The sequence below is a fragment of the Cololabis saira genome, chromosome 20, assembly GCF_033807715.1.
Source record: "Cololabis saira isolate AMF1-May2022 chromosome 20, fColSai1.1, whole genome shotgun sequence".
Taxonomy (NCBI): domain Eukaryota; kingdom Metazoa; phylum Chordata; class Actinopteri; order Beloniformes; family Belonidae; genus Cololabis; species Cololabis saira.
The window spans coordinates 15,278,835-15,291,884 of NC_084606.1; the positions used below are offsets into that span (position 1 = coordinate 15,278,835).

The window sequence follows — 13,050 nt, forward strand, 5'->3', positions numbered from 1 at the left end:
TTTGATTTTGGCACTAAAGATCCTCCATCATTTTCCTCTCCAGAGGCATATAGTAATGAAGTAGATGTACTTCGTTACACTACTTAAGTAGTTTCTTTGAGGATTTGTACTTTACTTGCATTTTTTTTTTTAACAGGACTTTTACTTCACTAAATTTACAAGTTAAAAAATATACTTTTACTTTGTTACTTTGACATTTGCCACCTTGTTACTCGTTACAAATTAAAATAATCAAATAATAATAATAACAACAACAAGAAAATATCAGGAAATTTTGATATGGGCATGCCTATACTACCCATTCGTCCCCTTTAGTGGCTGTAGTGGTTGTGTTCGGGGTGGTTCTATGTCAGTTTGAGGTGTTTTTACGGTTGTATTGCATTAGGAACAAATTCCTCGTGTGAGGAATTTGGCAATAAACCCTTTTCTGATTCTGATTCATTCCTGTGCTCCCCGCAGGGGGTGTGGTTTAGGGTTGTTAATAAACCACAGCCCCTGCTTCGGGGTTGTGTGGTTTAGGGTGATTAATAATGGCCAATAAGTAGTTTAGGGTTGTTTATAAACCGTTAAAGGTTGTTAATAAACCTTTGGGGATGGGGCATTTTGACTTAAAATGTATGTAAATCATAGCTTCATGAAATTTGAATATGTTGTAGTCCACAGCGAGGCGAGTTTTGAAACATTTGAATCATGTCCCTACGATAACCCGTTGCCTAGCAACAAGCGTCCAAAGTCAAATGGCCATTTTTTTTTTATTGAAAGTTTAATATCGCAAAAACTGTAATCATTGGCATAATGAGATTGAACGGTCCTTTAGTGCCAATTGGGCCGAGTGTTTGAAAACTTGAATGATGTCTCTACAATAAAGTTCGGCCGAGCAATAAGCACCACAATTTTGGCCATTTTTTTTTTTGCTTTTTGGCATCTAGCGTTGCCAAAAAGGCACATGTGTTGATGTATGCTATGTGTGCCGGTTCAGGCTACATTAACTAACTAACTTTCTTTTTCACCATGGTAAAAATCCCCCTCCGAATGAATGGGGACATTTGGCCTGGATTTTTATTCAAAATTTCCTTAAATCACAGCTTCATGAAATTTGAATATGTGGAAGTTCACAGCGTCCCGAGTCAGAAAATATTTGTACGATGTCTACAATAACCTGTTGCCTAGCAACAAGCGTGCAAAGTCAAATGGAATTTTTTTTAAATTGAAAGTTAAATATGGCAAAAACTGTTGTAATTGGCATAATGAGGTTGTACGATCCTTTAATGCCAATCGGGTCGAGTATTTGAAAATTTGAGCAATGTCTCTACGATAAAGTTCGGCCGAGCAATAAGCGTCACAATTTTCACCTTTTTTTTTTTGCTTGCTAGCCGCTAGCGTTGCCACGGTAACACTTTTGACTGAGAACGTAAGGCCCATCGAGGCACGATGGAGACGCATCCAACGATGTATGCCATGCATGGGTGCACGTTGCGGTTCGGGGCCGCATTAACGGACGAAAAAAGCGTGCAGAATAATAATAGGCTAATATAAAAAGGGTAAACTTATCTGTATACTAATCTATTGCCTTCATTTTCATGTTTTTCCTCGTTTTTTTGGGGCGTATTTGGTTTTTTGGGGATTTTTTTTCTTCCATATCAGAGCAGGGTCGTGCTGTACACCCGCTGGTGCGCAGTGGGATTTCTGTGACGTTGCCCTTTGGGCGATTCTGGACGATTGCAATATGGTCATGCCACTACTTGGCATGCCCATAATTAAAGCTGCAAGCAGCGATGAACGGGTCCTCGCAACCTTGTGCGTGCTGCAGTGGAAGGACTTGTATGACTTGCAAGTAGATTCTTCAGGCCTGGACATTTAGCGGATGACACCACCCACAACTCTATATCAAACCATTCAAAAGTTATGGCAGAAAGTAGGAACTATCAGATATCGACCAATCAGAAGAAGGGGCTGGCTAATTCATGCCAATGAAGACCAAGTACTCAAAACCGAGTCAGATGACACCACCCACGAGTCTCTCGGTAACGCTTTTGACTGAGAAAAGTAATGCGCATCGTTGCAGGATCGAGACGCCCATTTTGATGTATAACACAACTGGGTGCACGTTACGGATGCTGGGACTAAAACCAAAGGACATCATTGGAAGGAGGAAGAAATATCTTTTACACATATTAATGTACTAATGCAGTAAAAGACACGTTAGTTTTATTTCCATTTATTGTTTAATTATTCATGGCTATGTTTGTGTGTTCTTGTTTAATTATATTCATTAATATGGTATTAAGATCTTAACTGAAAACCAGCAGCCTAAATGTTAATCTACACACACATACATATATATATATATATATATATATATATATATATATATATATATATACGGTATATATATATATATGTCCTGGTCCAGGTCTGAGGTCCATACGGGTCGGTACCAGTACAGAATCAACTTTGAAACAAAAAGATTCATATTTATTGATGTTGTGAGGTTTTTAGATTCGGACGGTTCTGGAACTGAACCCGGTTCTGGGGCCCGGTTAGCTGAACAGGTCCAGACAGTCCTCCATGTCCAGCTCACAGCCCCCTTCGCCGTGGTTACGGTCGGCCTGGCGGCCCCCGTCGCCTTGTTTACAGTCCGTCTGGCGGCCCCGCCTCCTCCTTCGCTGGTACACCTGCGTGAAATTCCTGTCCTCCGGTCCGGTTTCTGGTCCTGTTCCTGGTTCTGGTCCTTGTCCTGGTCCTGGAGCGAGGGCCGCCTGCAGGTTCTGGTAGAACCTAAACAGGAAGGAGGTTCTGCATCAGTGTCGGACCGCTAGGCGGACTCACCGCTAGGCGGACTCACCGCTAGGCGGACTCCTCACCGCCAGGCGAACTCCTCGGCGCTAGGCGAACTCCTCGGCGCTAGGCGGACACCTCACCGCTAGGCGGACACCTCACCGCTAGGCGGACTCCTCACCGCTAGGCGGACTCCTCACCGCTAGGCGGACACCTCACCGCTAGGCGGACACCTCACCGCTAGGCGGACACCTCACCGCTAGGCGGACACCTCACCGCTAGGCGGACACCTCACCGCTAGGCGGACTCCTCGCCACCAGGCGGACTCACCGCTGGATGCGTCTCCGGTTCTCCTCCAGCTTCTGATTGGCTGCCTGAACCAGGAAGTGGACGTACTCGGGTCCCACCAGCAGCCGCCCGTCGCGCGTAAGAGGGACCTCCAGGCCGTGGGTGCTGCGGACCGCCTGCAGGACAAGGACCCAGCTACATAAGCTACATGAGCTAAGCTACATGAGCTATGCTACATGAGCTAAGCTACATGAGCTAAGCTACATGAGCTAAGCTACATGAGCTAAGCTACATGAGCTAAGCTACATGAGCTAAGCTACATGAGCTAAGCTACACGAGCTAAGCTACACGCTGCAGGTCTGAGACGATGCACCAGCAGCAGAACCTACCGTGATGATCTTCCCCGTCTTCCCAACCGTGAGTCCAGAGTTCCTGAAGCCGGAGTTGACAGCTACCGAGTGCTGAGGAGGAACAGGAGACGTTAGCGGGTTTAACCGCTAACGGTTAGAGGGTTTACCGCCAGGACCCCCAACCCTAGACCCCCAACCCTAGACACCCCGGGTCTCAGTAACCGGGTTTCGGCACCAGAACCGGTCTCACCATCAGCTGGGCGTCCTCCAGCCTCCGGCACTGGATATGCAGGACCAGGGGTTCGAACTTCAGCACGGCGTCTCCGGTGGAGCGTCCCAGACCGGAGACCTGGGGAGAGACAGGGACAGGGACAGGGACATGATGAGGACGTCCCCCCGGCAGACCCCCGTCCTAAACTACAGGAGCTAAGCTACAGGAACTAAACCACAAGAGCTAGCCTACAGGAGCTAAGCTACAGGAGACAAGCTACAGGAGCTAAGCTACAGGAGCTACGCTAGAGGAGCTAAGCTACAGGAGACAAGCTACAGGAGCTAAGCTACAGGAGCTACGCTACAGGAGCCCCCCCCCCCCAGGGATCCCGGGTCTCACCAGGTCCTCAGCCGAGACCTTCTGATGCGACACCAGCAGCCAGACGAGGTTCTGCTTCTGGACCTGGAAAGGAAACCAGCACCGTTAGCAACCAGTTAGCAACCAGCACTATTAGCAACTAACACTACTACTACTACTACTATAAGTACTACTACTATAACTACTGCTACTATAACTACTGCTACTATAACTACTGCTACTATTACTACTACTACTGCTATAACTACTACTACTGCTATAACTACTACTACTTCCAAGGTAGCACCAACTCTTTGCTGGGCCAGAGGAACCTGGAGACCCGGTTCCTCCAGCTGGACCAGTTCTGGAGGTGGTAGCGTGTGCCATTTGCCAGGTGCCTCACATGAACTAAGCTACTTGAGCTAAGCTACATAAGCTAAGCTATAGGAACTAAGCTACATGAATTAAGCTACTTAAGCTAAGCTACATGAATTAAGCTACTTAAGCTAAGCTACATGAACTAAGCTACAGGAGCTAAGCAACAAGAACTAAGCTACATGAACTAAGCTACTTAAACTAAGAACTAAGTTACTTGAGCTAAGCTACATGCGCTAGGCTACATGAGCTAGGCTACATGAAATAAGCTATTTGAGCTAAGCTATGTGAGCTAAGCTACGTGAACTAAGCTACATGAGGTAAGGTACATGAACTAAGCTACATGAGCTAGTCTACATGAGCTAAGCTACATGAGCTAAGCTACATGAGCTAAGCTACATGAGCTAAGCTACATGAGCTAAGCTACATGTCCCATTCACCAGGTGGCCCGACCTGTGGATGACATCACGGATCATCCGGCCAGTGCGTGGTTCGGTTCTTACTAGGGCTGAAACGATTCCTTGAATAATTTGAGTAATTCGATTACAAAAAATGATCTAGGAATTTTCTCTGCCTCGAGGAATCGTTTAATTTCACCAGCTCAAAGCAGGTATTTCGCCCGGACTACATTTAACGCGGCACAACGCGCTGTACGGTACTGTACGGTACAGCGCGCTGACGCATGTAAAGGAAGAAGAAAGAGGCAGCGGGTATGTTTGGTTTTAGTAAAATGCCGTGCTCAGGCAATAAGTCTGCAATGGCCCAGACGGGAGACACATGTAGCTCAGTGCTTAACTTTTATTTTTAATCCACGCTATATTCTTCTGGTCCGTTCTTCTATATGTACCCCCTCTAACCCGGTACATACATAGGTTCCTCTAAACAACTGTTCCCGCTACAGTTTTAACTAAAAGAAAAGGCAGCACTGGTGCCTAATGTGCTCCAATACAGCAGGTCTCAGAATTATATTTTGAACACTGCCAAAACTCAAAATCTTATACTTTAACTTAAAACCTAACTAGAACTTAAAATTAAATGAAAGTTCAATTGAAACACGTGGGAAAAACACCTAACCTCTTAAGTTGAATGAATGAATGAATGAATGAAAAACTTTATTTCAAACATGCTCAAAAAAAAAAAAAAAGAAAAGAAAAATAATATATATATATATATATATATATATATATATATATATATATATATATATATATATATATATATATATATATATATATAAACCAAAGAACAATAGTTAAATAATAATCATAATAAATACATTATAATACAAATCATAACAATCATAAACAAAAACATGCCTCACTGGCTTTTTTTTTTTTTTTTTTTCCCTTTCTTTTTCCTTTCTCTTTCCCCTTTTTTGCATGCTCGAAATGGAGCAGGGAGAAGTTAAAAAACGTATGTAGCCCTGCCCCGGTTATCCACAACACAAAACATAAATTCGCCACCCTAAATTAAGCCGTATACATATATACATACACCTACATACATACACATAGATACATATATACATACATACATACACATTAGTTATGTGTGTTATCAGGTGTAATTGCATTTTTAGGTTAGAAATAAGAACATTTCTTGGTAAGATCCTTAGTTTTTTGAGTGAAGGCAGTGAATTTGGTCAACTGGTGTAAGTTCAGGGTTTTTAAATGCACAGCCATGAACCTTCTGTATTATATAATTTAATCTTAGCAATGTCAATTAACATCTAACATCTTATGTATATTTATAATTGCTCGTTAACTAAACAAAAATATGTTTTATCCGATTACTCGATTAATTGATGGAATTTTCAGTAGAATACTCGATTGCTAAAATATTGGATAGCTGCAGCCCTAGTTCTTACCCCGTGGTTCGGTTCCGTTAGGATGACCTGGCCCGAGTCCGGGTTCGGTTCCGTGAGGATGATCCGGCCCGAGCAGGAGCTGGTGGTGAAGAACGGCTCGGTTCGGTTGATCAGGTCCACCAGCGGAACCACGTCCTGGTCCACGCTGCCCTTCCTGCTGAGGTCCAGCCGGGTCAGGGTCCGAACCTTCCAGCGGAGGAAGGTCTGGTCCATGCCGGGACCGGGTCCGCGTCCCGGTCCAGGTCCGGGTCTAGTTTCAGGTTCAGGTTCGGGTCCAGGAACATCAACAATAACAAACCGAGCACGTGTTCCACGGCGCTTCTTCTTCTCCCCCTCATTAGCGGTAGATCTGCCACCGGCCTGCAGCTCCATGTCCCCCCCTGCTGTCCGATACCAGAACTACACGCTGGATCACCCGGACCGGTAGTAGTAGTAATGTACTACTAGTAACTACTACTACTCCGACTACTACTAGTACAACAGATTTTATATATATATATATATATATATATATATATACACACACACACACACACACACACACAAGCTTACACACATACATACATAAATACATAAATATAAATACACACACACACACACACATTAATATATATATATACACAAACACACACACATTTATACATTATATGTATATATATATATGAAACCATTATTCGGCTTTAGTCTACAGACAAGTTAAAGATGGAAAACAAGTTGTTTTTTGTTTTAATTTAAAAGGAACTAAGTAAAATAAGTCTCCACTCCTACATTTACACGTTGTAGCAGGGCTAGTGCTACGGGGGCCGACCGACAGGACAGAGGACACAGGGTTCTGTGCAGGAACCGGTTTTATTTACTCCTTCACTGCAGACACACATCCACCAGCACCTTCACAGGGAGACCTCCTGCTGCTGTGCAGCCACGCCTTATGAAGGCAGGCAGGGTGGAGAGGTTGATGGGGCCCACCTGTGTCCAATCACCTGAGTGGCTGCACCTCCACCCTGCCACACACGTCATTTTAAATCTGAAGATGTTAAAATAAATGCTTCTTTCAACTCATCTGATAGCGTTCTTTCAACATGCTGACACGAAAAGGTTTTCAGTCCAATTGAAGCAGAGCTAAGGTGACTTTGGTGAAAAGCGTGTCATCCACGCTTCAAATCTGATTAAACAGTCCACACCAGCCAGTTCATTTAATCCAGTTTCTTCACTTTAATCTCACAGAACACGTGAATCTGACACACAAGATCTTTTTGCTTTCTGTGCATCTAACAATCTCACCAATCTTAAAAAACAGGAGGAAAAAATAATTTATACATTTTTTTTAAATCATATCTACAAAAATAAAATCAAATACAAGGACTAAGGCTTTACAGAAAAAAAATTAACATATATAAAACAAGTGGGTCTGATCCCTCTATATTACATGTGAGCAATTTCTTTAGACACAAAAGACAATGAGATGATAAAGATGTGTTTATGCATACAGTAGTTTGCACTGTGCTGGGAAATGTTGGATGTGCAGGTTGTGCAAGATTTAACAAAAACATGGAATTAGTTTTTTTCTTTATTCAAACAAGGAAAGACGCTTAGATTAAAGTATGGAAAGGAAGACACACAGAAGTGTAGAGGTAGAAACAAGGGAGAGAAACGCTGATGTCAGAGGAGAAAATCCAGACGAGATGATTGTTAGAAGAGATTCTGATTCAACCAGCTCATATCATCAGTCTCTTTTGTGCTAAATAAAGTATAAAATGTAGTGTTCAATAAATGTCTGCTGGCTTAAAAAAAAAAAAAAAAGGTTCTAAGTGGGATCAATAAAATGTTTCCTAATCTGAGGTGCCTGAAAATCAGCAGCCAAAATGTGAAGAAAAAGAAAGTTTTCCCTTTTTTTATAACTGAGGAAATATTTCACTTTGGTCGAACTTTTCCATCTCAGAACAAATCCTTTCAAAGTGAATTCAGAATCCCCTGTGATTAAGGACGTTTTTGAAGCTTCATTTGATCATTTTTGTACATTTGTGACCGTCTTATGGCTCCGCTGTTACAAAACCTACAAGCGGGCCGGGTCAGGGTTCTCAACGTTTGGTTCTTGCTCTAATCGGCCCAGCGTGCTTCTGCCACGCTTCATGACAGAATCGATGAGACTTAAAAACACACACTTGTACAAATGAAAAGGGAAAAAACAAAAACAACCTTCCTGCCAGGAAGTGCTAAGTTTGAATACGTATTTACTTCCTGGCATTAATTCCAATTAGTACCAATGTGATGTTTTAAACGGGCAAAAAAAAGAAGAGAAAAGCACTTGGTTTTAGTGTCAGTCTTTGCTGGCTACGTATGTCTCAACCAGTCCAGGACAACATTCCCGACAGATACAGAAATCCTTAAATAGTCTGACTTCTGGGAAATGCTTATTTATCTGTCTGTAGAAGAAAAACGAAGCTTTAGTGGGCCTGCAGGAAGACAGGTTGAGCCGCTGCGGTCACGGACACGTTGTAAAGCCCTCACGCAGGTTTTAGTCCAGCCCTGTTCCACGTCTTCTGTAATGCTCATGCGCACGCAGCGTTTAAACGTGATTAAACGTGACTTTTATGTCGAAAATAACTTCTTTTTGTCTTCAAACATAATGACTAGACTGTTACCGTTCATCAGTAATGAAATCCTCTCAGCTATGTACAACGTAATGGTTCGATCTCGTTGGGTTTCGTTGGCGCTACCTTGCTGCGGTCTGGAGACGGACGACTCCAGGGATAAACGGCAGGTGGCTTCGGGGCACGGCTGGTTCCAGTTTAGATATTAACCGGCAGAAAAAGGCATGAAAGTGAGTGTTTTCTTTTGCAAAAATATCACACTATCTCTAAATATAAGCTCATCTTTCCCATGAAAACAAAAACTACTCGGTGCAGAGTGCGGTTTTGAACGCGGACAAGGATTCGAGTGTTGGTGCTTGGTTGTGGAGCAGCTGCTGGTTCACAGTATTTACACAATACTTAGGAGAGGGCTCAAGGATGCACGGCCGAGCCGTCTCAGCGCAATATTTGGCAGCAGTTTGAATGAAAATTCAAGTTTCTGTTTGAATCTGTTGTCCTCGTTTCCTCACCCCACACTGCCAGTTTTCCATCTTGACGTGAACCTCTCCAAATCTCGCCGAGATCCCGGCACACGTGGGAATCAAACCTGCCAGCATCTCAGTAGTAAACAGCGCAGTAGTGTTTCCCAAAGTTAAACTGCACGATCAACGCAACCTTTCTATCATGTTTCTCAGAATAATCCGCCTTCCTGTTGCATAAAAGGAACGTAAAGCATCCGAGCAAAAATCTCTTGAGTGTTTTTTCCTGCAGAGTGACGTGTGAGAGTGAGTTAAGTGATGCTCGCGTGTGCGTGTGAGACCTTGGTTTCCTTACCCAGTGCAAATAACCTGAATTAAATAGACACACAGTCCTTCGGCCGAGGTGCCAGGTGAACTTAGTGTAAAGCAAATAGTGGAGGAGGGAGGGGGGGGCGAGGTCCGAATCCTCCAGTCCCTGATTTGTCCACTGCAAGAGGACAAATGCCACACAGAGATGCATTGTGGGTAAAGTGCTGGGGGTGGGTGTGAAGGGTCCCTTGGAGAATTTCCTTAAAGTTCACTTTTTCGCCACTTTCCGACTTCCTTCCTTCAACCAGCAAAACATACCAGTCGTTTTCCTTCACAGATATCCAGCTTGGTCATTTCTCACACTTTCAAATCATTCCAACTTGTTTTGTTCCTTTTCAACCAGTCAACTTCTCTTCCGTCTTTTTATTCCTTCACCCCCCCCCTCCCTCGGTTTCCGCCCAGGTTCGGGGGAAAAGGCTGTGCAGACTTTGAAAACGTTCAGAAACACCTTCTAGGTATGACGAGGAGAAAGAAGCCCACTGGGATGAGGGGAGGAGAGTTGTGGAGTCTGACAGTCGTTAGGGTTGTTAAGGTACGGGTGCATCCGTGTGCCAGCAGTGACGCTCGGCTCAGCCCTCAGAAGCCAGTCGACAGAATTTTACCTTCTGCAGGACTTCCCTCTTTGTCTGTTTGGGTTTCATTGGGGGAAAAAAAAAAATTAATATGTAAAACAAACGACATCCTACGGAAGAGTATTAGGGCCAGGCAGGAGAAAAAATATTTGAGAGGGGAAGATTTTTTTTTATTGTGCACTTCGAGAAAAAAGTCAAAATGTCGAGAAAAAAGGGCAAAAGGTCGAGAATAATGTTGAAATACAATTGAGAAAAAAGTTGAAATGTCGAGATTAATGTTGAAATACAATTTTGAGAAAAGTTGAAATGTCAAGAATAATTTTGAAATACAATTTCAAGAATAAAGTCGAAATTTATAGAATAAAGTTGAAATACATTTTGACTTTTTTCTCGAAATTGTATTTCAACATTAATCTCGACATTTCGACTTTTTTCTCGACATTAACTTTTTTCTTGAAGTGCATGATGAAAAAAATAAATATTCCTCCTCTAAAATATTATTTTAATTTTTCTCCTGCCTGGCCCTAATACTCTTCCGTAACATCCAAGTCTTCTTCTGCAAAGACAAGACACACCCACCGTGTTGTGAGCTGCGGTCCATAGACGGCGTCCGGGAGACGGTTGCTGAGTGACAGTGCTCTTCCTCTGACTCCTGACCGCCAGAGGAATCTCGAAGCGTTTCCAGGAGCTTGTGATGGGCTTTCTCGATTTCCTGCAGATAAATCAACTTAAATTATCAGATGGCACATTTTCATGACGGTGGTGCAGGAAACAATCACTTCACTGACCCACTCTCACTTGTCAAATCGTTAGTTAAGACTGAACGACATTGAAAATGTATCATCATCAAAATATATAAAATATATACATATATATATATATATATATACATATATATATATATATATAATTATAATATATATATTAATAAAATAAATATATATGATATATTAAAATATATATTATATACTAAAAATGCATATATATATATATGCCTTCGGTTTTTACCAACATGGTATTAACCATTAATAGATATGCAGATAAAAAAATAGAAAGAAAATGTATTATCATTGCATTTATCAACAAGTGCAATCACAACATCTCAATAATAAAATAAGTATCACCATAAATGGTACTTTCAATGTAAAGTGTTATTAAAACTGAAACTTGCTGTCCACATTTTTTATTTTATCTTTTAAAATATATTTAGCTTGTTTTTCCCATAAATACATTAAAAAAATCTTTTCAGGAAGTGTGAATATGTCAAATGATTATAATGTATGTAAAGTGATTATTTCTATGCAACTAAGCTGCTTTATTTCCTATAGTTATCATTGTTGACAGTTGCAATTCTTTAGTTAAGTACATAAAATACATCTTTTTTAAATGTCTAAAATGGCTCTTCACTATCTGAGGTGTGTGTAAGACAGAGAATGAAAAGATTTTAGCATCATATACTGAAGTATTTGTTGAGATATTGATTGTAGGTCAATTCACAATTTTCAAAAATCATATTGAATATTGTACGTTTTTCTAATATCATGTTATTTAATCAAGATTGATTTATCAGTACATAACATGAGGGGGCTTAATCAATGGTTTTTAAATAGCATTTGCGGGTGAACAGCTTTGTTGTCTGATGACCAGCGTGTCTGAAGATGTTAAATGAGTACAGCATCAGAAAACTTCAGTTTTAGTGGACAAACCCTAAATAACCATGTTGGATACTCCTCTGTGGAACATGTCGCACAAACTCACCTTCAGCTTGTGCAACTTGCTCATCAAACCTTCAATTGTGTGAAAAATCTCATCCACATTTTTGACCACATGACTCTGCTGGCCAGCCTGTGAGAGACCCGGATCCTCTTCTGGCTCCAGCTGCAGAGGCGCCGACTGCGCGAGGTCTGGAAAGCAGGCAGGACTTTCCTCTGGCTGGGTCTCCACAGACATCCCCTCCTCCAGAGGGAGGGGGGGGTCGGTGGCGGTGGGGGTGGGAGGGTCAGCCGGGTCGTCAGTGATGCTCTCTCCCTGCGCGCTGGGCATGACCAAGTAGAAAGTGTTCCCTAGAGCACAGGATCGGTGACTGATTTCACAGGTAAAAAGATCATCATCCATAAAATCAGACTATATTATTACGGAAGATTATTAAGGCCAGGCAGGAGAAAAATTTAAATAATATTTTAGAGGAGGAAGATTTTTTTTTCATTATGCACTACGAGAAAAAAGTTGAAATGTCCAGAAAAAAATCAAAGTACAATTTCGAGAAAAAAGTCGAAATGTCCAGAAAAAAGTTGAAATTTCGAGAAAAAAGTCGAAATGTCGAGATTAATGTTGAAATACAATTTCAAGAATAAAGTCAAAATTTTGTGAATAAAGTTGAAATGTTGAGAAAAAAAAAAAAAATTTCGACTTTATTCTTTAAATTGTATTTCAACATTAATCTCGACATTTCGACTTTTTTCTCGAAATTTCAACTTTTTTCTCGAAAGCGCACAATAAAAAAAAAAATCTTCCCCTCTCAAATATTTTTTTCTCCTGCATGGCCCTAATACTCTTCCGTAATATTATAGATCTGCGACACATGCTAAAGCACGCAAGTTCATTAGAGATTGAGCTTATCGGATTATTACCCTGCGTTTTGGCCTCGCTTGTCGACGATTGATTGGAGAGGAGTTTGACATCATCAGTGACAGAAGAAGAAGGAGCAGGAGGACCCACAACCACAGCTACGCAAAGAGGATAGATGTGTGACAAAGAAAAGGGTGTTGAAAGTGTGAAAGAATCAAGATAGAGGAAAAAGTGTGTGATTGTAAGAGTGCAAGGAGAAAAAATAA

General features: G+C 41.8%; 2 protein-coding genes across 2 annotated transcripts in view; both read right to left on the minus strand.

Annotated features, from left to right (window-relative positions):
- Positions 1-2,455: 2,455 nt before the first annotated feature.
- tyw3 (tRNA-yW synthesizing protein 3 homolog (S. cerevisiae)) lies at positions 2,456-6,469 on the minus strand. Its single transcript, XM_061710263.1, has 6 exons — positions 6,227-6,469; positions 4,027-4,089; positions 3,667-3,765; positions 3,456-3,527; positions 3,109-3,242; positions 2,456-2,778 (listed from the first exon to the last, which is right to left on the minus strand). The coding sequence occupies exons 1-6, from the start codon at positions 6,437-6,439 to the stop codon at positions 2,541-2,543; spliced, it is 819 nt and encodes a 272-aa protein (XP_061566247.1). The 5' UTR covers positions 6,440-6,469; the 3' UTR covers positions 2,456-2,540.
- A 611-nt stretch (positions 6,470-7,080) lies between these two features.
- Positions 7,081-13,050, minus strand: part of arhgef11 (Rho guanine nucleotide exchange factor (GEF) 11) — a 43,631-nt gene continuing 37,661 nt past the window's right edge. Inside the window, exons 39-42 of the mRNA XM_061710651.1 lie at positions 12,847-12,942; positions 11,975-12,279; positions 10,796-10,928; positions 7,081-10,270 (exon numbers count right to left, since the gene is read on the minus strand). Of these exons, the coding sequence (XP_061566635.1) occupies positions 10,221-10,270; positions 10,796-10,928; positions 11,975-12,279; positions 12,847-12,942 (584 nt within the window). The 3' untranslated portion in view covers positions 7,081-10,220. The remainder of the gene's footprint in view (positions 10,271-10,795; positions 10,929-11,974; positions 12,280-12,846; positions 12,943-13,050) is intronic.

Coding starts and splice junctions, on each gene's coding strand:
- tyw3 (XM_061710263.1), bottom strand. CDS start 6,439: ATGGACCAGACCTTCCTCCGCTGGAAGGTTCGGACCCTGACCCGGCTG. Junction 3,528..3,666: donor TGGAGGACGCCCAGCTGATG/GTGAGACCGGTT, acceptor GTTCCTCCTCAG/CACTCGGTAGCTGTCAACTC. Junction 3,243..3,455: donor AGACGGGGAAGATCATCACG/GTAGGTTCTGCT, acceptor CTTGTCCTGCAG/GCGGTCCGCAGCACCCACGG.